Source organism: Dasypus novemcinctus, chromosome 2 (assembly GCF_030445035.2).
Source record: "Dasypus novemcinctus isolate mDasNov1 chromosome 2, mDasNov1.1.hap2, whole genome shotgun sequence".
NCBI lineage: Eukaryota > Metazoa > Chordata > Mammalia > Cingulata > Dasypodidae > Dasypus > Dasypus novemcinctus.
Genome location: NC_080674.1, coordinates 45171227 through 45198135, shown reverse-complemented (window position 1 = coordinate 45198135; position 26909 = coordinate 45171227). Strand labels below are relative to the sequence as shown.

At 37.5% G+C, this 26909-nt stretch overlaps 1 protein-coding gene across 1 annotated transcript in view; it reads left to right on the top strand.

Annotated features, from left to right (window-relative positions):
* Nucleotides 1–22954, top strand: part of OXCT1 (3-oxoacid CoA-transferase 1) — a 185941-nt gene extending 162987 nt beyond the window's left edge. Inside the window, exons 15-17 of the mRNA XM_004448214.5 lie at nucleotides 2477–2557; nucleotides 8636–8737; nucleotides 20925–22954. Of these exons, the coding sequence (XP_004448271.1) occupies nucleotides 2477–2557; nucleotides 8636–8737; nucleotides 20925–20966 (225 nt within the window). The 3' untranslated portion in view covers nucleotides 20967–22954. The remainder of the gene's footprint in view (nucleotides 1–2476; nucleotides 2558–8635; nucleotides 8738–20924) is intronic.
* The last annotated feature ends 3955 nt before the right edge of the window (nucleotides 22955–26909 follow it).

The window sequence follows — 26909 nt, the reverse complement described above, 5'->3', positions numbered from 1 at the left end:
CATAGGAACTTAAAGGTTCCTAATGAATTCCCTGGTAGATTATAGAAATGTTTAATAGAGGTTGTATAAGTAATACTAGCTGGCATTTATTGAGCATTGCTAAGTGCCAGACACTTGATATGTATGAAATGATACATTTAAACTTTCTAGTAATGCTTTGAGGGAAGGCAGATGGGGAAATGTAGGTACATGGATCTTGTAGAGTATGTTGCAGATAGTCTAGCTGTAGCGCCCACACTCTGACCCACTATCCTATACTGTTTATGCTGAAAATGGTCTGTAAAATAACTATTGGTACGGCACAGTTGATTCTGTCACTTGAAATTTATGAATCCTCCTAAAACGAAGTTGTTTGTTCATCAAAAACCAAGTGGCTGTGTTCACACCAGATGCAGATCATGCTCAAATAATGAGAACAAAGTAAGAGCTCCCTGCAGAAAATGTTATTCAGAGACGTACAGATTGTTCACTTTGTTCACAGCCAGGCCAGAAATTCATTTGACATGCCTTATTTGGGTTATATTAAGTGTAAGGAGAGCTGACAACTGTAGAAGTTCGAATATTCATCATTAACGTCAGCTATTTAATTTAGCTTCTGTGACACGTGAAAACTTTCTTTGAATGTCGACAGGAAAATAGATAATTAGAAATGAAGTGAAAGTGAGGTTTTATTTCTAAAGCCATAAATTTTCTTATACAAGAAGACTCAGAAGCATATAACTTATTATTAAAAGTGTAATGTTTAACCCTTTTATATATATTTATACTAGTTTTTTTTTAATATTATTATTATTTTTTTAATTACATTTGATTGAATTAATAGTGTCTATTTTTTTTAAAGATTCCCAATAGACTTCCCTTTCTCCTCCCATTCATTCATTCCTTCATGCATGCATGCATTCATTCAAGTTACTTATTGAATACCATTTTTGCCTGGCACTGGGTTAAGCACAGTAAAGCCTTTTCATTACTGGTGCATTTGTGAGTTGACAGGTTATGAGAAGAAGTAAAATCTTCTTAATTAAACCCAGTTATCTGAAATTCCCTGCCTCTGACCATATACTTGGTCTTACACCTGTTTGGGAGAAGATATACACCAGGTTAACAGATGCCTATTTTAGCAGGTAAAACATAGAGATGTCTAAAGATGAGGATAACATCTGTGTGGTGCTTTAGGTCAAAAGGAAGCAATGGAATCCTTTTGTCATTTTTACAAAAAGATCTAGAACGTGCTAGGTTAGCCTTCAGCCTTAAGAAAAATATTAGGTTAGGCACCTGGTGTTTGATACTTCCAAAGGAGCTTAATCATAATCATAAGAAAATGACCTGAGGGTCAGATTTTCAGAGTCACCTTTTCACCAGTGCTTCATAAACTGCCTCAGCAACCACTCTTGTCCTGGGGAAGTGGGTTAATGGGTAACACCTGGTTTCCGCTCTTAATTCATCATTTATTTTGTATTTAAAGAAAGGGTACTGTGACTAAAAGAAACTATGAAAGAAAATTTGGATTTCGGCTAGCTCACTTATTATACTAATGCAAAAACTGAGATTCAATCAAAATCCAGGAAAAGCAAACAGCTACGTAAGAGTGAATATAATCACAGTATACTATTAATACATTAGTTGGACCAGCAAGAAACAGTTTCACATGATCATTTAGTCAGAGTGATGTAAATTCTGACAAGTTAACTATAAATTATCACATGACTGTACTGGGATAATTGAAGATAATGAAAGGGATTTTTTTTTTTTTTTTTTTTTGGGGGGGAACGGTGGGTTGTAAGAGAACTATATCCCCATCTGCCAAAATAAGAAATTAGTAGATAATGTCTAAAATTGATTAATAAATAACATGGGGGAACGGTGGGTTGTAAGAGAACTATGTCCCTGTCTGCCAAAATAAGAAATTAGTAGATAATGTCTAAAATTGACTAATAAATAACATGGTAATCGTAATATTTTAAAATGCAGTGGTTAGAAGAAAATGGTTTAAAGTATTGGAGTTGATTCTGTTGAGAGCAGGTCTGAGGGTGAGAAGGATGATAGGGCACTACTGTTTCTCTGTGCATATATTACTTTATTAACAGTTAAAATTATTTTTAAAGGGAAGTTATGTGTTTTGTTCCATGTATGCTACCTGTCCTTGGCAAACGGCAGCTTATGTTTGTCGGGGAGTCATTCCCTGGAAGAGAAAAGTAAACAGGTTATTAGAAGTGAAGTTTCTCTTCAGCTGAGGGAGGGCTGAGGCAGGGTATTTCCTGACTAAATCACTATGCCTTTGGCTATTAATTTGACATTCTCCGTAAATTATTTCAGAGAAAGGAGCTGCTTCCAGAAAGAAAGTAAAAGGATGAGTTTGAATCTTGAAACAACTTGTACTTTAAGACAATTTCTCTTACAGTTTCTGTTTGTCCGATTGTTATGCCAATTATAAATAAGAAGGGTCTCTAACTACTTTTTCTGATATTTGAAACAGGGAAATGCGCATAAAATCATGGAGAAATGTACATTACCACTGACTGGAAAGCAATGTGTCAACCGCATCATTACTGAGAAGGTAATATGACTTTTTTTTCTTATTTCCTCAGGGTCTGCCACTGCCTTTTTTATTTATAAGCATTTTCAGAAGTATTTCTTGCCTCCTGAATGTATTATGTTGATAGGAATAGGATTAATGTAATCCACAGGTAAACTGAATAAGGAAAATTCACCAATTTAATGTTTCTCGATGTAGAATTCTTAATGTGCAACCATCTGGAAATATATATACATGAAAATTGAACTACTATCCTTGGTAACATTGAGAATATGATGTAATAAAGAAAAATTATATTGATCCTTATATTTTGACTATTATGTTTAAACTGAATGATATATACAAAGTTAAGAATATATCATTCCTGCCTTTCTTTTTTGCTTTCTCAAATCACAAATACAAACTGTTGCATTTCATTTTAGGAAACTCAGTCAAAATTGGGTTTTAGTAATTTGGTTGCAAATTGAAATACAAGTAATTACAGATCCCAAAGCAAGCCAATAAATGTGTTCTATTTTTCTTGCATGCTTTCAGCCTTCTTTTAAAAAATGGGAATTCGGAACTCACCTGTCATTTTCATGCTTCTCTAGATTTTTCCTTCTTAGATGGAAAATGTTGACCATTGGTACAGTTGAAAGCTACTTAGATCATAGAGAAACACCATAGGCAGTTACTTACAGTCACCTTTCTGACCCAGATTTGAAGCTAGGATGTTGGAATGAGTGGGAGGGTGGAGTGTTCTTGATTCAGCAGCTCGATGAAATCACAAATCAGAATTATCCACATCAGGGTTTTTCCTTTGATCCAGACTATGTCTTTTCTGTTAATGATGCTCTTCCTTTGCCAGAAGCCGTAGTCATATTGTCTTTGCATTGATCTGGTTCACTAAACTTCACGAGGTAGGGTAAGAAAGACCTTAAGCAGGCCTTTTTCAGTAAGTTAACAGGTTCGCAGCACTTTGCAGAACCCACATTTTAAAGAAAGCTCTGTCCTAAATCGTGTCTTCTTAGTGCCTTCCGCTAGGACTGTTTATGTGGAATTTCATAAAGGTGACTTACAGAAGGGTTCAAGTATGAAAAAGGGCAGAATATTTCATCTCACCATTTATTCCCTGACCCTTACCTTTTCCGGAACCTTCTCAAACTATGGACAGGGCTTGTTGAGAGGAATCCATTCGTTTGAAAATAAAGGCAAGACAGTCCTAGATCCTGTTGTCTTTAACAGTGGTAGTTCTTCTAAAGACAGTTCCAGCATGTGGAGCATAATCTGGCATTTGGCAACATTTTCTCCCTAGTCTTCCTCTTCTCTCAAGAAGCCCTCTCTATGTGGGGAATAACCCTGCTATTGTTCTTACAAATTCTGTACTCGTACTTGCAATACTTCCGATTGACTGTCTACCTTCCCAAATCCTGTCCATCCTTTAAGCCTAACGCAGTTCCCATCCTCATCCTGAAGATACTTCTAACTATTTGAGCACTCGAGGTCATCCTTAAAGTGGGCCACCATTCATTTTGGCACTTATCATCCAATACTTATCTCTTCTTAGGACATACCTTATATTGTTATTTAACTTCACTGCCATTTTAAAAACTTTCATACGTTATCTCTCCATCCACATTGTTGTTTCATTCAGTCATTTCTTTTTTTTTTTTAAGATTTATTTCTCTTCCCCCCCGCCACCGCCCCAGTTGTCTGTTCTCTGTGTCTGTTTGCTGTGTGTTCTTCTTTGTCTGCTTCTGTTGTTGTCAGCGGCATGGCAATCTGTGTTTCTTTTTGTTGGGTCATCTTGTTGTGTCAGCTCTCCGTGTGTGCGGCACCATTCCTGGGCAGGCTGAACTTTCTTTCGCGCTGGGCAGCTCTCCTTATGGGGCACATTCCTTGTGCGTGGGGCTCCCCTATGCGGGGGACACCCTGTGTGGCATGGCATTCCTTGTGCACATCAGCACTGCCCGTGGGCCAGCTCCACACGGGTCAAGGAAGCCCGGGGTTTGAACCGCGGACCTCCCATGTGGTAGATGGACGCCCTAACTGCTGGGCCAAGTCCGCTTCCCTCAGTCATTTCTTTTATCAGCATTTTGTGAGCACCTTCTCTGAACAAGACTGTTGTCAGCAGTAGCTACAGAAAGGAGGAAGAAAAAGTCTCTTCATGCAAGGGACTAACTCAAGAGGGGAAGACATCAACTATCTAGCATTACCATTTAGAGGAGAACAAGATAAAGACCACGATAGAGATACACAACTAATGCTGGGTTAGAACTATAGATGAGTAGCATCAAGAAAAGCTTCTAGGAGGTAGCAAATAGAAACTTCTTAAAGTGTTTTTGCAAGACCTTTCACAGTCCAAACATTTTCTCCTCCAGCCTCAGTTTCTCTCTTTCTGCCTTAACCTTCTCCTCACTCCAGCCATGCTTAAATACCGTGAAGTATGTTGCATTCCCCTCTGCACCATGCTCTCTTTTACTTCTGGGACTTTGTACATTCTGTATCTCTCTCTGGAACACTCTTCTCACCTGTTCATCCATACCAAGGTAATTCCTGCTCATCTTTTATGTCTATATCATTCTTTCTCTGGCAAGTCTCCTTTATCCCTCCCCCAAGTCTGCTGGGTATTTCCCTAAATCCCTGTTTTTACTCTAACTTACAACTGACCACTGTTTTGAAATAATCTCAAAGCTCTGCCTTTGTCTCACTCACCATTGTTTATCCAGCCATTAGCATACATGGTGTCTGATCCATGCTCAGTGAATACTTGTGGAATAAAAGTACTGTACGTTTCTTGCTGATAAAACTAATAGATAGAGTGATGAGTCTTGAAAGCTCAGTAGGAATTTTATATGTGAGAAGAAGAACAGACTCTTCTAGGCAAAAGGAAGAAGATAAGCAGAGCCATGGAGGTATGAAGAAAACCTGGCCTATTCATGGACCTGCAGGTGGAACAGCATGGAGCAAGGGCATGGCCAGATTCTAAAGGCAAATGTTGCAAAGATAGTGAGGGGCCAAAAAATGGAGGTATGTAGATGTCTTGTTAAGGAATTTGGATTCCGTCTAGAAGGTAGTAGGGAGCCATCAGTGATTTTTAGTTGGAGGGGAGGGGGACACTAGCCAATAGATTTTCATTTTTAGAAAGAATACTAAGTGTTGTGTAGAGTAGGGGGAGAAGAGATGAGATAGAGGGTCCAATTAGAACACCCCTTGGTAGGCAGAAAATATGTCAAGATCCTAAAATGCTGGATGGAAAGAGAAATTTGAAAAATTTAGGAGATGGACTCAATCTAACTTGACAATCATTTGGACATGGTTGATAAGGCAGAGGTGATTCCTATGTTTTATGGCTAGAGGAGATGATTGATTTTTTTTTTTATCTTTAGTGTAGCCAGGAAGTTTAGGGAGAGAAGAGAGTGAGAGACAATGGAAGGCAGGAAGTGATTAGGTTCAGTTTGGACATACTCCTAAGTTTTTCATATTCTTAAGAGCATCCACTTAGAGATCTCCAATAAACAATTTGAATCAGTACTTCAGAAGAGAAGTCAGTATTGGAACAAATCTTGTGAAGTCATTAGCATATGGGGATAACTGAAGCCTTAACAGTAGTTGACATGTATTGTCAACATGAATAAAGAAATGGGGGGCTAACTGTGGAACTTGGGGTACCTCAAGGACAGGAATGGTGAGCTGTATACATAGTAAAGCTCAATAAATATTTGTTGAATGAGTGAATGAGAATGCATTCCTTTAAGGACAAAGAATGTGCCCAACCCTGCCACTAGCAGATAAGGGGCTAGAATTCCATGATCAGCAACTAAGAAAAATTCCATTAGGTTGCTGTTTGAAAGAGGAGGAAGTTTTGGAGGAGGTTATGACCCTGATTTCCTAATTTTGTGCTGCTAGAATGAGATTCTGAAAGATGCTTTCCTCACCAGCACCTGGGCTATGATTAACTGCTTTTTATTTATAATGTAGCCTTGTATGGTAGTGACAAAATAATTAACTTATCCTTCTATAAAAAAAATAAAGTAACTTTAATATTATTCTTGGTAGTTGAAAATTTTATTGGAGCTTTTAGGTTTAATTTCTATTTTAATTAAGTTTTTGTTTACACTTTAAACCACTAAATGAAAATCTTCCTAGTTCAAAAGTAAATTTCCTTCTTTTCAAATTAAAAAATATTGAAATAATTTTCACTTTTTTTTATTTTCTAGTATATAATCTTGGATACTAATTAGGGTTTGTAAGGTGTTAATAAAAGTTTCTTAAAAGTATAATAGTGAGGCAGTTTACCTCAGAGTTTATATACTTGATTACTGAACTCATGAGACCACAATTACCTTCTCCCCAAATCTTTTCCTTGCCTGTTCTTTATAATACAATCCATATTTTTTCTTTTAATTTATTTCAGTTTTGTGAGTATACAGTTGTCCATAATCCAGTGAAACGTCTATCAGTAAATAGTGTTCCAGGCACATTTTCTGCAAAAGAAAAATGTCAGTTTTTTAAAAAAATCATCACTTTGGAATTAAGCATGCCAATGAAGATATAGAAATCCCTAAATGGCCTTTTTTTTCTTCTACAAGCACATATTTCTGCTGAAAGAAAGGTTTTCTAGGAAAATTAAAACATACACAAAAATAAGTTTGTTGAAGCAGTATTTCCTCTTAAATTTAAGTTCTCTTTTCTAATAAAATCAACCAGGTCACCAGGAAGTCGTCAAAAAAAGAGAGAGAATGCAATTATCACTGGTCCCCTTGATGTTTTCTGCTCCTGGGGAAAAGTACCAATCAGCTGGAAAAAATATGTGTCTTGGGGTTCCAGCTTGGGTTTACACGCCAGAGGCAATAAATTAAGCTTCTGAGGAGAAATGACAAGCCTATGCTGTGTCTCTGCTATATACCAGGCATTGTGCTAGGTGCTTGGAGGATGTTTTGGTATTATATTTGATCCATTTAACAGTCCAAGGTTATATGAAAATGCAGATCCTAAGCCTGCAAATAAGATCTGAATTTAAGATAAATCCAGAGGAGAGGAGAGATCTGGTAAGCTTAATACTTGTCTGAGAAAGAGCAAACATTCCCCATTGCACTGGAAAACAACTCCAAGACCAAGGAGTACGTCATAGAAACCCAGTTTTGGTTCTTGTAGTTAGAGCTTCCCATCTATAGACTTTTCCCATGGGAAGTATTTAGGCAGAGCCTAAATGACCACTGGAGAAGGTGGTTTTGAAGAATTCTTGGACGGTAGGTTCTATTAAATGACTTTGTATGTCCCTTCCCCTCAAGAGGCTATACTTCTAAGTGTGAAAGCTTATGTTTGAAATCAGATGCAATAGGTGAAATCTCCTTGCTGAAGTGACGCTATCTCAGTAGGCAGTACCATCACCTGGTATTACCGACTAGTAGACAGTCATAAAGTAATGTTTAAAGTGAGTTTAGTCTTCTCATGTTTGTCCTAAAGGTAGGCACCTACATTTGATTTGCATGCCTTGTGGTATCCCCTCAGGACCTATGTGTTTTACAGAATTTAAAAGAAACAGTTACCTGTCATCTTTTAGACCCAGCATAGCTTCCTTTTACATTTACTCCTCTTCAGGGCCTTGTTTTGTTTCCTGTACTTCTTCACCCAGCAGCATTTACCATCTTTTCCCATTCATCTCTGTGCATTCACTTTTCAAATATCCCTCCATCCCCTGCTCCCTCCCTTCCTTCTTCCTTTTTTCCTTCCTTCCTTCCTTCTTTCTCTCTCTCTTTCTTTCTTTAAATCATTATTAATCATTTAAATGACATTTTGACTAAAAGTTTTAAACTTAACAAGTAGGAAGGTAGTTTTTTATAACTGTTTATAGTAATAATAAATGCCATTAATACTTACCACCCACTTAACTTTCTAGTGCAGCAGTGTTCCACGATTAATTGCTGTTTAGGGAATTGGCACTTATTCTCACTAGAACGTAATCGTTACAGTTGACATTTTGTTATTGATGATTTTCAGAGTCTTTTGTCCTGGGTCTTGTTTCTCCTTTCAGAACTTTAGAAGTTATTTCTGTTTTGTACTATAAAATAATTATGGTGGTAGAAATTCTCATTGTCATTTTCTTGACTCTGGCAGGCGGTGTTTGACGTGGACAAGAAGAAGGGGCTGACTCTGATTGAACTCTGGGAAGGCCTGACGGTGGATGACATACGGAAGAGCACTGGTTGTGATTTTGCAGTAAGTGTTTCTGTGAACAAAGCCAGCCACTTGTCCTCTAGCACGAGCATGATTAATGGGTGTTTACAGGACATGAACCATTAATTTGTGATCATTTTTGGAGTTGACCTTTGCAGTGAACAGAAGTGGAAGGAAGGGTATCTCCAGATGAGAGCAGGTAGGAGCAGGAGCCCTGCCCTAACTCACAGGGGTGAGAGTGGAGACAAGGCCAGGGTTTGGCTAAAGAGTCAGAAGCAGGAGGGGGAGGATCCACCAGGGACAGCTAGAAAGACACGAGAAGGTAAGCTTGAACTCTAAGCTATTTTATCTAAAGCCTCTTGCAGATCTGTTCTTCATTTACATGTCAGTCAGGACTAAACTTGATTAACTCGAAAATGAGAGCCCCACATAGAGAAACGATACTTCCTGATTTTTAAATTCATTTATGACTTGTGACTTTCTCTTTTATTAACTTCTCTGCCTGATTATTACATCCTTTGAAGATGTTAGAATGTCAGTCTTCTGACACCTCTCACAGAGGTGTATGTTGCATTTGAAGAAAAATAGCATATAAAAACTCAGACTTACACAGCAAGTCAATATGTTAGTGAAATATCTATTTAAGGAATCCCCAAATCTACCCCACCCCCAACTTTTATAATGAGAAAAGTTATAGGTGTACAGAAAAAAATCATAAAGAAAGTACAGAGTTCCCATGTACCCCCCCCTCACACACACACACACACACTCATGTTTCCATATTATTTACACTTTGCGGTAGTATGGTATCTTTGTTATAGTTAATGAAACAATGTTATTATAATTATACCTTTAGCTATAGTTCATAATTTACATTAGGGTTTATTCTTTGGATTGTACAAGTCTATGGTTTTTAAAGTTTTTATTCTGGTAATGTATATGCAACCTGAAATTTCCCCTTTAAACATTAAGCTATACTGTTCAGTGGTGTTAATTATATTTACAATGTTGTACTATCATCATCACCATCCATTACCAAAATTTTCCATCACCCTGTACAGAAACTCTGTTCCAATTAAAACTCCCTATTCCCTACCCCTAACCAGGCCCCTGATAATCTGTATTCTAGTTTCTACCTCTATGATTTCGCATATTCTGACTATGAATTTGCATGTTCCAATTATTTCATATAAAAAGCATACAATATTTGTCCTTTTGTGCCTGCTTATTTCATTCAGTGTGAAGTCAAGGTTTATCCATGTTGTAGCATGTATTAGACCTTCATTCCTTTTTACAGCTGAATAATCTTCCATTGTGTGTGTGTATAAATGCATAACACATTTTGTTTATCCATTCATCTGTTAATGGACACTTGGGTTGCTTCTGTCTTTTGGTGATTCTGAATAATGCTGCTATGAACATCAGTGTGCAAATATCTATGCAAGTCCCTTCTTTCAATTCTTTTGGGTATATATCTAGAAGTCAACTTGCCAGATCATATGGTAATTGTGAACTTAGGGTTCAAGAAACACCTAAGTGTTTGGCACAGTGGCTGTACCATTTTACATTCCCACTAATGAATGATTGTTTTCCTATTTCTCCATATCTGTTTTAGTTTGACACAGGCTGCCATTGCACAAATGGGTTGGCTTTTACAATAGGCATTTATTAGGATAGAAGCTTAAGGTTGTGAGGTTATGAAAATGTCCAAATCAGGACATCATCAAGAGCTGCTATCTTACCAAGTTGCAGCTGTGGGAGATCAGGCACATGGCTTGTCTCTCCCCTCTCCTTCTTGCTTCAGCTTTGGCTACTCTGCTGATTCCAATGTCTGGCCTCTCCCTCACCCTCTGGGGGTTTCTCTGACTTCTGTGACTGCAGGAGATCCTGTAGTCCTCTCTCACACGGCGGGTAAAGTAGGGGTTATCTTTGACTGTTTCCCTGCATGTTTCTCCTATTTATATAGAACTCACCAAGAGGGCTGAGATGCACCCTGACTCATGCCTCACTGAAGTACTTTAATCAAAGGCCTCCAACCGAATTCAGTCCAATCAAAGGGTTCCACAGTCTAATCAAAGGCCCTTTATGGAAGCAATCTAATCAAAAGTGACCTAATCAAAAGATCCCTTATCTAAAATTAACCAAGACATCTTACCACATAAGTAGATTTACAGGCACAGGAATGGCTTAGTGTAAGAACATAATTTTCTGGGGTCCACAAAAGTCTCAAACCAGGACAATATCCTCTTAAAATTTGTTATTTTCTGGGTTTTTAAAAATAGCAGATACCGTTGTGGTTTTGATTCACTTTTCCCTAATGATGTTAAGTGTCTTTTCATGTGCTTATTGACCACTTATATATCTTTGGAGAAATAGCTATTCAAATATTATGCCCATTTTTAGTGGGTTTGTTTGTCTTTGTGTTGTTGAGTTTTAGGATTTCTTTGTATACTCTGGATATTAGCCCAAATCCCTTTTTAAAACATAGAGATGGATACTGCTGTATAAATAGCTGCCCTTTCATATAAGTACTTGTTTATAAATAAATCACTAATTGTCTACCTAATGGTAGTTGGGAGAATATTTCAGTCTGTTTGTAATTAGTCAAAAGTAAAGGTGCAATGCCTCTATAAAAATTAAGAAAAAGGATTTAATTCTCACAGGTATTTTTAAGAACTTATCTGTTAGTTTAAATGAAATATATTTATAAAGAGAAGAAAATGTGTTAATGTTGCAGTTACCCAGACTGAAGAAAGTAATTTAACAGACCATATTCAATAAGTCATGCTTATATTTCATACATTTTTCCTTATGTGCTATGTGCTTGACTTGTACCTATCAGTGCATAACGAATTTCTATAGAAACAATTTCACTGCATAATTCATTATCCACGTATAACTAACTGTTCCTGGTACAACACCAAGGTCTTTGTCTATTAACCTTTCCTGAATTTCCCTTTGGAAAAAAGAAGTCTCCCAGCAATACCTTGCACAAAAAGCATGTCGTTAATTAGCTTTGAATAACCTCTGGGGGAAAATGGGATTTTTTTATACTTTATTTAGGATTTCTTACTCCAGTGATAAAAGCCAACAATTCTTCTTAATTAATCAGCTGGGGTTTTTTTTGTTTTGTTTTTTGTTTTTTTTTCCCACATATGTGGATGAATTAAACTCTTCTTTATCAGGTAATGTTCACTTTTCTCCTGCAAAAAAGAGAGACCCTCATTGTCATCTATTTATTTTCTATTCATATAGGAGAATCAGGAATGGAATAGATGGATTTCTCATGTCTTTGATTTGTTTTTTTTAGGAAAAAAAAAAAAGTGCCAGTCCCTAGGACTTGAGATGTTGAAAATAGCCCTGTGGGCCCTCCTGTATTTCAGTACCATCCCCTTCTTCTCTTTTGACATTGACATGTAATCTTGTTTCCTCCAAATGACGCTGTTGATATGACATGCTAATTTATATGTCAGTGTTATTCTGAAAATGAAAAGGTTTGGGATCAGCTGCACCATCTCAACAAAGGAACTAGCTTTTGAGGGTCTGATGATAAATGGCATCCCTTTAGATCCTAATAGATGAGATCACATATAGCAAGTTGTTTCCTTATACGGGCAGGAAATAGGTTGCTCTTATTAATAAATGCTTAATAGCTGAGTTATCATTAAGGTACATGTAATAATAAAAGTACATTGATGATAATGTTTCTTTATTTGATAAACAGAAGATAATCCATGGGACTATCATTCTCATAGCAGCATTGGACTCTGTATATGACTATGTACCAGTTACTCAAGACTTCTGTTTGAGAAGAGGCTCATTTTCTGAACCTTCATTGTAAATGGCAGTGAATATTCTAGAAGAAAACGGTTAGACAGGTTGTTGCATAATAAAGAAAAAAAAGAGGTAAAAACCTAGGTAAAAACAACTGTGAGAATGGGTTGGTAAAATTTCTATATACCAAAGGATAGGCATGTAAGTAAAGTAAATTGGCAAAAGGTACAAAATATGGTTATAGGCTGATTGAGAAGATATTGAGAACTTCAAAGAAAAAGACAAAATATGACAGCATCAGACAACAGGATGACAAAATTATGATTTCAGGGTATTAAAAATGATTATAATGAAATATTTAGGGACTTTTAAAAAATGAATTGCTGACTCTTCCTTATATACAACAATGTAATTATTAAGAACAACATAAAATGTGGTAGGAAAATGTCCTATAATATCATCTGAAACATCTTATTTAAAAATTTTTAATGACCATTACAGTTGTATTCATAATTCATTAGAGAAGAAAAACTTGCTTTTCAATTGGTAGGAGACCATCTAAAAGGTCATCTATATTTGTGGAAATTTTGCCACAAAAATGCAAATATTAACTAATTTTAGAGCCTTCACTTGTACTCCTAAAATAAGGTTCTGGTCTGGAGTTAGAGAAGCCAACTCATTATGGCCAGAGATCCTGTTCCATATGATCTCTCTCCTTTAAAATGAAATTGTAGTGAAGAAAGGGATTTTCTCTTTTATGATTCTTGAGGACTGAGTTCTGAATCTATTATGAGAGAAAAAGGCAGGTAGAGGTAAAAATGTCACCTTTATAATAAAGCAAACATATATAAAGCTAGGACAGATGATGTGGTTAGGTGTCCATTTATGATATCAGAATTTGTGAGACTTCAGCGCTCAGTTATAGCCAGCACTGGAAGACCCCAGGCCCACTGCACAGGGCTGAGCTTTCACAGCTGCCAGTGCTCCGTACCTGAAGGCCTATCCCAATGAGCAAAAGAGTCGGACTGAATTATGATTCAGTTACTAGAGGACACAGAAAGAACAAGACACTACACTAATAGGTGTCCTTCCACATGGAAGGGAATATGAGAAGTAGGGAATAAATGCTCCACCCCAGTACTGTTGATTGGTAAAGCCATGTACACACGTTCACACTCTACACATGCTTGATTGTGATGCTGTTCAGTAATGATTTTCTGTCATTCCTTTATGCTACTAGCTCCCAGCATTTCCATGACTAAGACTTCCTTTAGTTTGTATTTCTCCTTCAGCTGTCACATGTTTTTAAATCTGCCTTCTGAGCATCTATCAAGTAATAATTCATTTTCAAAAAGTCAAAGGGATATTACATATTTCCTCATTTTATAGCTTTAACAAGCAAGTGAAAACATCATATTATTTTCACTAGTCTTTTTCACTCAGTGTGTTGCTACCAATTACTTGATGTTCCTAAGTAGAAAGAAAGGAAAAGGAAAGATGACATTCCCACTGCTTAAATTCCATTATCCCCAAAATGTCTTTCCAATGAGTAGTGAATTCAATTGATTATTCATTTCTTCTTTTCTGATGAATGCTTAATCTCAAGTAGTATTTTTTTGCCATAAATGTCTGTGAATCGGCTTTTGAAACAGAATAGTTCTTTCTGATTTTAATTTTTAATTTAAAAAATGTAAACCATACTTAAATATCATATGGTAGAATAAATTTCCATGATTTCATGATTGTTTATTAAACATGCAGTGTATGCCCCAAGTTTGCAATGAAATGTAAACAAAATAGAACTAAGCAGTATCATTCCTGTTCCCAAGGGCTGTTGTCTTCTTTTCCTGGGAGGAATACATCTAAACCACCTGTGTTAAAAAATTAAACAAGATGATGTTTATTTTTATGTTTGCAAAGGAATCTGAAAGAAGCTAGCTGCAGACATTCCTTGCCAAGTTGAATAAATTTTTACTCTCAATATCTATTATGGACTGGCATTATACCAGAATTAAACAGTATACTCTTGGGATGTCAATGGGCTGGGGAGACACATCATTGGCTTATCATCCATGTATAAATCAAATCGTCTTGTGCTTGGCCTGTAGATCACCCTGGCAGGATAATCTGCTTGGCTTGTATGGGCTTACAATGTTGATGAGACTGTGAGCGAATAGAATGAGATGTGGTGGTTTAGTAGATGTTTTTCATTACTAATATAGACAGGCCAAGCCAGTCTACATAAAACTTCATCTTCTTCCTTTCAATAAAAGAAATAAAATTTGTTTTCCATGTTGAGAATAGAAACGATATTAAGAGCTCAAAATAGAGCTGACATGACAAGGAAAAGAATCAGAGGTTTAGTTTCAAAAATTAAGGTGCTTAGTTTTCTTTCAAAGGAAACGCTATAAAGCATTTATTGGAAATTATCTGTTATAAAAAAGAAGAGTTTTATTTCATTAAATTAATTTCATAGATGTTCTGTTGTTTAAAAAAAAAAAAAGGAAAACAGTTTAAGACACTCTTGTCTAAATACTAAGAGCCTACATGATTTTTATTCTTCTCAGTAGAGCTGAAGATCTATGCAAATGTGAGCTATGACTTCTGTCTAGTGAGTATATTTCTACTTTTGAAAATGGCAAAACAAAATGAGCTTTCATTTATCCTAAGCCATATACCAAATCGTGTAGATCTTTTATATTCTTTTCATGTTATTCCGTTAGTAGTAAAATGGAAGAAGGAGCATCAACTTTGTTCACTGTGATCTGTCAGTACAGAAACAATTTATAAATGCACTAAAAAATATTAAACCTCATTAAAGATAATAATTGCCTGTCTATTTTTACCTTTATTAGGAGCCTTTCTTATAGTTTTTCAGAGCTTATCTAATCACTCATTCATTTGTACATTCATTAATATACCAAAATTTTTGTTCTTAAATATTGACATTTTTAGAGAACAGTACATCACAGACCTATAAAATGAATTTTTAAATATTTTAAGGTAGATACCATCAAATTTTTATTCATCAGATTCAATGTTCCAGCTTCCTTTTGCCCCTCTCAGGTTTTTTACAATTTCTGTTTCTTTAGCCATTTATTCAACTTCTTTTAGAATCTTTAAAAACTTTTTCCAAATGTATCTTAAAGAGGACACCAAATCAATCCAGAGTCCACTCATTAGCACATAAAGACTTGGATTTCCCTCAAAGAGTAGAATTTTAATCAGTTGTAACACTACATCAGTCTTGAAGTAGAACTTTTTTTTTTCAATATTGGGCAAATTTTTGCTAATGGATACTAAATAAACTCTTTCCATTGAATTCTGAGAGCTGATGATAAGACTTTACTGATTTCATTGCAGACCATGAATTTGAACAATTCTTGGTTCTCAGAGAAAGCCTTCTTAACCGATGCTATTATCAATCAGCATTTCAAGAAACAGACCCTGGAGGATTTGCTGTTTTGAGGATTTGGTTATTTACAATCTTAGAAGGGAGCATGCTCCTAATAATTCCCCAGTTACTGAAACTTCTTGGACTTTTGGAAATTCAGAACAGCAAATTGATCGTAGAGAAAAACAGGCCTCAATAGAATGTAGTCCTTAAGACCTCATTTGTAGAGGCCTTTTTTTTTTTTAAGATTTATTTTATTTATTCCCCCTCCCCCTATTCCCCCCATTGTCTGCTCTCTGTGTCCATCCACTGTATCTTCTGTGTCTGCTTGTATTCTTATTAGGCGACTCCGGGAACCAATCCTGGGACCTTCCGGAGTGGGAGAGAGGCGATTACTCTCTTGCTCTACCTCAACTCCCTGTTCTGCTACATCTTCTTATTTTCTCTTCTCTGTGTCTCTTGTTGTGTCATCTTGCTGAACAGCTGTCAGCATCAGCCGGCACTCCTGTGCAGGGCAGCTTTCCCACACTGGGTGGCATTCCCACGCAGGGGGGCACTCCTGCATGGGCCGGCACTCCACGTAGACTGGCTTGCCATGTGGGCCAGCTTGCCCTCACCAGGAGGCCCTGGGCATCGAACCCTGGACCTCCTATACAGTAGACAGGAGCCCAATTGGTTGAGCCACATCCATTTTCCTGTATAGGCCTTTTGATAATTGAGAAACTAAATTCCTTTGGATGGTGTTCTCAAAGCTCATGTCCCCTGAAAACTCATGTCCACCCAGTACCTATTAATATGACAGTATTTGGAAATAGGATCTTTTCAGATGTAATTAGTTAAGCTAAGATGAGATCATTCTGGCTTAGTATGGGCCTAAATCCAACAACTGGTATCCTTATAAGAAGGCCATGTGAAGACGGAGTCACACAGAAGAACCATATGAAGATCGAGACAGAAATTAAAGTGATGCATCTAAAAGCCAAGAAATGCCAAGGTTTGCTAGCAACTATCAGTACCCTTCTTCAGAGAGCCTTCTGAACTGTGAGAAACAAACTTTCTGTTGTTTTAAGCCACCCAGTTTGTGGTAATTTATTACAGCAGCCCTAAGAAACTAATTCAGATGGGTTTGAAACCTATGTTTATTCCCAATCATATATTTCTTAGACATATTTACTTAGATCCCAACATGTGCTAAGGAATGTTCTAGATAGTGTGGGTTTGCACTGAAAAAAGTCCTTCCACTCATGGAGTTTTTATTCTGGTAGAAAGAGATTAACAATAAAACACTAAGTAAAATATAGTATGTTAGAGAGTGATAAGTGCTGTGGGGAATAAAAAGAAAGAGGAAAGAGGGTAAGAAGTGTTAAGAAGCTTCATTGAAAAAGTGACATTTCAGCAAAGAGCTGAGATTCAAGCAGAGGTTGGCGGGGGTTGGTGGGCAGCCAGTCATGAGAAGAACATTCCAGGCAGATGAGCCAGCTCATGCCCAGGCCTTGAGGAGGAAGGTGATGGATGTGTTAGAGGAGCAGCAAATGGCTGGTATGATTGGGCCAGAGTGAGGGAGGGCAAATGGGAATGAGGAGGAGCTCTAGGGTGACCAGAGGCCAAATGGAGTAGCACTTATGGGCCACTTTAAGGCCTTCAAGCTTTTTTCTGAACAAAATAAAAAACCATTGGATGATCATGCTTGCTGGCTTGTTGAAATTCACTCATTGAGTAGAAACTGAAACTCACTCATGGCAAAGTCCTTTGCATACAGTTGATTTTCAGGAAATGTAATCAATTGCTAAAATGTTTCAATTCTTATCAAGTCATTAATCATACTGTTGTCTTCACCTGAAGAGGTTTTCTAAAATGTTTCAATTCTTATCAAGTCATTAATCATACTGTTGTCTTCACCTGAAGAGATTTATGTCCATCTTTTAGTTCCTAACCAAGGAATGATTTAAAGTCATAAACAACAGCTTGCTTATTGTTTTATGTTTTAGAGTTATTTTATTATTACTATTTTTACTACTACTATGGCTTCTTTAAATTTCAAAACAGTACCACATCCCTGCCAATCTATTCATGGTCTGTACTGAATTTACCATGATGGTGTTATGATTTCATCATATTAGCAATTCTCAACTTTCTGAGTTAATTGGAGACTGGGATCTTAGGTGACTCAAAAGCCACAGGTTTTCAACATCTTTCTGTATACCTATATTAAAGGCGAACTTAAAAGAAAGTAAATTAATTTATAACCCATATCTCTCCAAATCAGCCTTTTTTTATTTTTCAATGGTCCTTTCCATTTTGTTCATATGTTTAATAATGCTTGCACAATTACAATCAGAGTTGTCACAAAGCTTTATCTGTTTTTATCTCTTTATCATAAGCATTTTAAAAGTGGCTATATAATTTTCACAATTACAATTATCTTGTATACACTTATCAATTCTCCTGCTCCTGGGCTTTTAATCTTTTTCTACCTTTTCATCATAATAAATACTCAGTCACTACTTCCTGGAGCATGGCCTCAGACATTTTATCTGAACCAGTGAAAAGAGCTTGAAACTGGAAGTCAGAAGACCTGGAATGTGGTCCCTGCCCTTCTGCTAAACTGCTTTGGGAGCTCAGCAAAAACATTTGTCAGTACTCAGTTTGGGGCAGTTTGATCTAGAACAGGGGTTCTTAAAAGAGGTCCATGACCTTGAACTGAAATTCAGAAAAACATTATTCTTGTGCGGACATGTTGGCGTGGGTGTGATATATTTATTAAATAATACACAGTATAGTGTGGACTTAGTGAGGGGTCAGGGGTTTTCACCTGACTGGCAAAGGGGACCATGGAACAAAAAAAGGTTAAGAACCCCTGCTTTAGAAATACCCTCAAGCTCTAGGATTTCATGATTCTGAGGGCTGATGTTTGAGTTCCCGGTCACTTTGTTTCTGTCAGCTTCTATGAAATGTGTTATCAAAATGTGAAGTGGCAGAAAAGCTGGCACTCTGGGAGAATGTCTATTCAGTGCTACCTTAATGAACAAATACTCAGTTTTCAAAACAGCTGTGTTGAAGAAACACATATACATACACACGCGATCCCTCGCTCACCAGTTTTAATAAGCCATGCAAAGCAGGGCCATTTGGGTTTGCAGCTGCATGACAAAAATACTTCATGCAAAGCATCTGTAGGTCCCTACCTCATTAAACGGGTCAACAGGAAAACCTGTGAGTCAACAGGAAAACCTGTAAAATGAGGAGAAAGTCTCTTCTGTCATCTCAAGCCTCCTCCTGAGGTAGCCTTACCCTGCCCCTAGGGCGACTCTTTCATTTTCCCCCATTTACTTGTGAACTACTGTTGATAGATTGAAATTCATTTATAGCAATATGTAAGCCCCTGCATATTGTATTTCACACCCCTCCCTTCAAGTCCCACCCCCGTTGAAAGGATTTCATGCATGAATAAGTAGACAAAGGTTGAGATATGATGTGAGAAGGAGGGTGCAAGAAGGATGAAGGAAACTCCAATAAATCCACTTAGGCAACCCTTCTGACTTTACAAGTAAACTGAGTTATTCTATACCAGGAGAATGCGGAGGTCAGAAGAGATGTTTTACGGTCTGATCCATCCAGTGGGTCTCTGCTCTCCTCCCTCCCTGCTTGCCAATTGCCGGCAACTATCCCCATACTGTAGATCTGGCGTGATAAGCTCTCCCTTTTGCTTCCTCTGCCATTGCGCTCTTCAGGCACTCATTACTGCCCACCTGGACCTGTGCAGTGATTTCCCACTTAGGCTCCTTTGCTGCTTTTTTCCTTTCCATTCCATCTTACTGCTACCTGAATCTTCCAAAGTACATTCTTCTACGCAAATATCTCCCAAGGACTTTCTGTGGCCTGTAACATGAGATTCTAACTCTTCATTCCAGCACTCGGAACTCTCCAAAAAGTTTTACCTGCTTCTAAGTGATCCCTTTCAGCTTCCTTATGAATACCTATTCGCTCTGACCTTTCCAGCTTATGTTTGATATTCTCATTTCTTGAAGATCTTTTCCTTTATCCTTCAGTCTTCAAGATCTACCTTAAATGCTCAAGCAGGCATGATCTTTTCCTTTCCTACCCCCAGAAAGATTCTGTAACTCTCTAAGTAGATTCCCTCATGATTTGTTGATTAATTTTATCCCCCCACTTTAATCTTGGAATCCTTGAGAGACTCAAAAAATCACCTACATTTTAATATTCCCTGCTGTGTTTTCCATCAGTGTTGTTATTTGCTAGGACTTAGTGGATATTTGCCAAATTGAACTAAGAAATCTGATTTGGGCACCACATTTCAAAATATCCGTTTCATTAGGCCAGATCACTTATATTTAGATTCCTCTTTGTACTAGCTTTACCATTAAATGCAGATCTGTTCTCGTTTATCTCTACTTCAAGACTCCCAGGAACACACCTGCTGTTCTGTACATAGAATATAATTATAATCAACATTTAATGTTTAAGCACTGTTACCTCCTTTCTATAATACTTTGGAATCCTTTTCTTGTCTTTGCATTATTTCCATTCTGATTATGAAATTTCTAACAAAATTTGTCATTGATCATATATCTCTTCATTAATGTGTGTCCAGGTAATCCAGAGACAAAACTGAGAATAGACTGAACCTATTCTCAGTATTTTTAAACCTGTGCCTTGTATCAGCTTGTTTCTGCCTTGAGTTGAAATCTCACAGGCATGTGTCTCTGAGCTCAGTGATCCATCTAGTACAGGACTTGGTTAACAGACCCTTTATTTTTCTCCTCCTACTCCTTTCAACCCCCTCCAGCCCTATTAGTGAACCTTAATTTGGGATGTATGACTCAAGAAGGCTGAGAACCACTAAATACTCAAAATGTTCACAGAAAAGGATTTCTCTGTCTCAGTGATTCAGAGTGAAAAATAATAAGGAAGTACCAAGTGATGCCCATGGCAAGACTGCTTGTTGCCCACATCATTTGAGTTTGGAAAGTTAAAAGAGTGATGTTTATACCATGTACTTTTTCATAAGTTGATTATTTTTTTCCTCCTTTCTTTTACCAGGTTTCACCAAAACTCATGCCACTGAAGCAGATTGCACCATGAAATGTGGAATAGGCATTGTCTTGGGTTGCGTTTTTCCATTTTACTACATAGGATTTCATTGGAAGGAAGTCAGTAGTCATATTATATTTTTAATAGAAGTTTTTGACTACTTTTCTTCTAGTATATCAGGCATTTTACAGTTATATATGCTTTATTCTCTTAAGCATGCTATGACACTGTAATGAAAAACAAAAGGAAAACAATTTATTTGTAAGTACTAAGAAGTACTAAGTACTAAGTATAAGTACTAAGAAGACTATCTTCACAATTGATGATCACTTTGGATTTATCTTCACCATCAGTGGTATGTCTATTAAAATATATGTAGTTTTAGCAATATGGTCCCTTAGGAAGAGTTTCATTGATGAGTTTTTCCTTCTCATAACCTGTAAAAACATTATGAGCCAGAGTATGAGTGTGCCTGGAGGCAGCATTTCACTTGAACTGTGAGAAAGCTACAAATCTATGCATGAATTTGTGATGGAAAAAATGCTGTCTTAAAGGTTTTTTTTTTTTTCCTTCAACTTCCTCTGATAGTTTCTTTTGTGACCTCTGATTTAATTTAAGTTAATATTATTTTATTATGGAAGCCATATGTACTATAAAATTTGTCATCTTAACCATTTTTTAAGGGTACAATTCTGTGGTATTAGTTACACTTACAATTTGTGCATTCAACACCAAGGCCTCTGATTTTGTGATTAAATCTTGTTTTCCTAAAGCATCCCATCCTTGTACTGTTCTTGTAGCTTACTAGATGTCCTGAGGAACATCTATGGATGGGACAGTAACTGTTTAGTGGCAAGACTGAAAGGTATATGGTCTGTTGGTGCTGACATTCTACCAAGAAGTTGCCTCTATAAACAAACCAACCATTGTGCTTTGCCAAAGACTAAGGCTTATTATAGAAGAAGACTAGAAACCTAGCTGATCTACTCAGGTGGTTTTCTCATTGTAAAACATTACAGTAGTCTTGTGTGTCCAGAAGCATCCTTAAGATTCTTCCTCTATGTTATTGAGGTGTTTTGGCTAATTGTATAATACCTCTTCTTAAGCCAAAGTGAGTTGTGGGGTAATTTATCACACTTGTAGTCACCAAAAAAAAAAAAAAAAAAAAAAAAAAGATTTTTTTTCAGGCTTTCTTATTTCTACACAGAAAAGGAAAAGATTCTAAATGCTGATTTTTTTTTCCTACAGAACAATTTTTCTGCTGCCAAGGCTACTTCCTTTAACAAAGGACTTTTAATTCAGCCTTATCCAAATACAGGAAATAATGATGAGCAAATTTAGGATTTGAAGTGAACTTCTGGTGCTAGGGAATAAATATGGTAAATTAGGTTTTATAAGGAACTTTCCCCAGAGATATCTTCAGTACAAGACAGTTGCCCAAAAATGATGGCCACAGAAGCATCCAATCCTGGGTATACCAATCCTTGGTATTGGATGGGAGAGAAGTCTGCAGGCCAGAGAGCTGGTCTGCATAGTAGAATGTAATACATCATTCCTCTGGCACTAGTTATAGGAATTTATGCATGTTTTTAGGTGATGGTTGTCATTGAAACTTTATCTTCAGGGACAGTTACAATTAAGTAATGTACAGGCATTGGAGGAAGGGGAGAGAAGCTTCTTTGTGATTAGCCCACTCCATTTATCAAATAGGCTTTCTGGGTGACTGCATGGTTGAAAGCTGGCTCTCCAGTACTGGTGAAAAAGACCTTTCTTTTAAGGTGCCAGGTCTATGAGAGTAATATGTCCCTTTGTTAGAATTATGATTTGGACAAAATTCATGTTGTTAATGGCTGTTACATCTGCATACACACTTGCGTATCATTCTTGTCTGTTTCTTTAAGATAATACGATTTTAAGATTGTTCCAAACCTTGCCTGGAAAAACCTAAGTTAAGTAGATGACTTTTATTTTCTTGATTAAAGAGTGCTATAAATGTTAAGAAATGTGTTAAGAGATATAATAAATATTCCGAATTGATAGATCAGTGTGCTTGTCCTTTTTCTCATTTGGGAATGGCATGGTGAAGCATGAATGAAACAGATTGTTAGAATGGACAACAATAAGCTTAACACACTTTATCACTTCTAATCAAATTGTTGCTTTTCCTTAGAGCTTACCAAAGAAAAGGTATTGTCCTTCTAGAAAGAACAAATGAAATGCTTACCTAAATGAATTCTGAACCTTGCCTTTTTTCTGGAGCCAATATTTGTCTATAAAATTGGTTATCCAAGTCTTCATGAGTTAATTTTTTTTTTTTTTTGGTTTTGTCTAACATTTTTCTGTAGGATACATATACATTAAGTACTTTCCCAGTGGGTGTGTGAAGTTTGTGTGCATTTTGAAGTGCTCTAGTGCTAGTCTGCCCAGCATCCATGTTGTCCCTCTAGTAAGAGAGTCTCTCCCCTTGGCCAAAGAGGTGGGAGTGTGCCCAAGATTTGCCAATTAGTTTATTTCTCCCCCATTTAAAAACTGTAGATAAGAAAGAGGAGGCAATTTGCTTATTCGTTTTGGTCACTAAGCCAGAATAATGGGAGTTGGCACCAACACCCCATTTCCCCCTCACACATAACACACACACACACCCTACCAGCGAGTTCCAGTTGGAGAGAAAGACACAGACATACAAATACACAGGGAAGTAAAAGCTGGGAGCATCCTGGGGTGCTGGTTCTGGATGTGCCTAAGGTCATATATCCCTCCAGCATGCCTCTACATGAGCCTACCAGTTTTCCTGTTTGCCTCAGCTGGACCTAGTCACCTGCAGCCAGATTAAATTACCTATTAAGATAAGGGCTTTGATTCAACCAGCCTGTAACGTATAACTCAGGTTGCCCCTTGGTAAATGGACACTCACTCAAGAAGACACACAGGAAGAGAAAGAGAGCTCTGTTGTTTTTGATCCTTGGGCCATGGGGAGAGATGAGCTATCTGTCTGATAGCTTACAGCTGACCTTGGGAAGAGCACCAAGACTGATATAGGAAGCCTGGAGAGACAAGCCCTATGCCAGCCTGCAGCTGAGCAAGATGAAGCCCAGAGGGGAGAGATCAGCAACCATCTTGCTTCAACATGTGGTAACTGACTTTGGTGAGAAAGCAGCCTTGACATGGACTCTTAGGGCCTTACAGCTGTAACTTGTAAACTTTTACCCCCAAATAAATAACCTTTATAAAAGCCAATAGATTTCTGGTACTATGCATTAGAACCCCTTTGGCAGACCAATACAGAATTTAGCATACATTTTTTAAGCATCATATATTTGTGTAACAACTCTATGTTTTGCCCGTGGTAGGTTTCCAATAATATTTATTGTACTGATTTACTAGTTAAAAGCATGAACTGAAAGTAGGCTGGACTTAGAGGATTCCTTCAGCTAAATACTTAAGTAAGACCTATTAGGAAGAGGTTGGGAAAAAAAGAAGGGAGGGAAGCAAGAGTAGATTCTAGAAGCTATAACAAAGGAATAAAGAGACATTTAACACTTTATTATTTACAGAATATGTATAATATGCTAACTAGCTTATTTGATTCTCAAGGTAACCTGCCAGGGAGACATTATCCTTGTTAATTCACATTAGATGTACATTAAATCCCCAGGCTGGAACTTGATTTGTTGCTCTCAGGCGGGCCATAAAACAGAGTCCAAATCTTTAAACCTAATAGAACAAGTATTCATTATTTTTTCCTCATGTGCATCCAGTTCTTGTCCACAACCCAGTTTATAGGAAATGTGTAGTTGTGGAAATAAAATGGATAATACCTCCCTCCCATCAGGCAAAATGTCCCTGTGGAAGACTCACGTATTTGCTCATGTGAAAGACCCTGTGGACAACTGCAGGTAAGAATGCCTGCCTGACACCAGCAGAAGAGGCTGGCAGAGCATTGCTTCACCTTTGTGCCTGAACTTCTTTCTGAAATGGCACACCTTAACCCACATTCAAAGTCAGAGTTGTGGATCACACTCATTAAGTTGAACTCCAGGCTTTTAGTGGCATGCTGATGATAAATGTTACTGATGACATGGAAAGAACATGGCTTGGTTAGATCTGATGACATTCCCTCCACTGGGAAAGGCAGAATCCAGGGAAAGAAGAAAACTGGTCACAATATTGGAGCTTCTGGAGCTATTGGGGGGTGGTGATGCAGGGAGTAGGTAGTCTGCGCTTATTAAGACAAATATTGCATGAGAACATTGAAGTATTGTGATCATATTTCTTTGAATATATGACACCATCAATTGTAAAGGGCATTATAATTTTTAAAATTTCTTAACACTTAGAAATTTTATTGCATACGAAATTAAGGTTTTTTTTTTTAAGACTTCCCCTCAGTCTCAGATGAGCTCACCAAGTATTTCCTGCCCATTTAAAACAAAAAATGGCCATTAACGAATGTGTTATGCCTCTGATAGGCATCACAAATACTTAATGGTGCAAAGAAATCCACCTGTCTTGAAATTTGTGAATTTGCAATCCAGCGGCTCCTCACAGACAAAAGGAGTCAAGTGGTCAAAGGTACAGTAAAAGGGAAGAAGGGATGGAGAGAATGTACCTGCCTCAGTTCTTCCCAGATCAGTGGGGCTTACAGAAGCTGCCGTAGCCATCCTTGTAGGATGCCATCATTTGTGAGAAGCATCCCTTTTCAGAGATGTTAAAATGAAACAAATTTTCTGTCTTAGAATCAGTGAATTAGAAGGGGGTCCTCTAAGGTCTTTTTGAATTAACAAAGTATCTGACTTAAGAGTATTTTTAAGAAATATATTGCCATGACTTTCAAGCACATACATTACTGATTGCATAGGAAAGACCCTTAGGGATCTAAATTATGGATAGGAAAAGGTTGATAATCAATTAGTGTGTTTGTAAGGAAGTGCTTAAAAGCAATTCTCCCAAGCAATCCAAGTGTTTATTACCTAATCTTTCCATCCTGATTTGCCTTGCAGATGGTCTCCATGCCTTCCTAATCTCCACCCCTCCCCCACTGCTCTCATCTCCATACATGCTGTTTTTATTTTAGGTGCACACAAGTTTATTCTCACTATCTGTGCAAACATTTAAAATATGCAAGTTAAACATAGCACAGATACCCAGGTACATAAACAAACACATAGAAGGCAAGAGAATTCAAGCAAGTATTCCCACTAAGTCAGTGGTTATCCAACTCTATATGAGATAGTCCAAGGGTTTACAATGCCGTTCAGAATGAATGTCTTCAACTTGGAGAAAGGCCAGGGAAACAATGAAAGAATGAAAAAGAATAACACTATGGGGAAAGCACAAAATACAATGGGCTATTCAACTTGCAAAAGAGACTTTAAAGGGGTGATTTAATAAGAATTTAAAGAACTGTGATAGATAACTAGTGAGGAATGCCCTCGGTGGAAGAGGAAAGAATATAAAGGGGATTAGGAATTTAATATAGATACTATGCAGCATTTCCTGACAGTTTTTTTTCTTTTTTTTTAATGTTACACTCAAAAAATATAAGAGGTTCCCATATATCCCTCATTCCCTTTCACCCCCCTCCTCCCACATCAACATCCCCACCACCACCACAGCTGACAGTGAGATTTTAAAGACCAAGAATTTTAAATTATCTACCTATTCATTCATTCATTCATTCATTCATTCATTCATTCATTGGTAGGAGTTAAGGGAAGGAGAGGGACAGGAGAAGTTTGTGTAGTGTGATTTAAACGCAGTCCTGGGGGCGGCGGACTTGGCCCAGTGGTTAGGGCATCTGTCTACCACATGGGAGGTCCATGGTTCAAACCCCGGGCCTCCCTGACCTGTGTGCAGCTGGCCCATGCGCAGTGCTGATGCGTGCAAGGAGTGCCCTGCCACGCAGGGGTGTCCCCCGCGTAGGGGAGCCCCACGCGCAAGGAGTGCGCCCCGTAAGGAGAGCCGCCCACTGCAAAAGAAAGTGCAGCCTGCCCA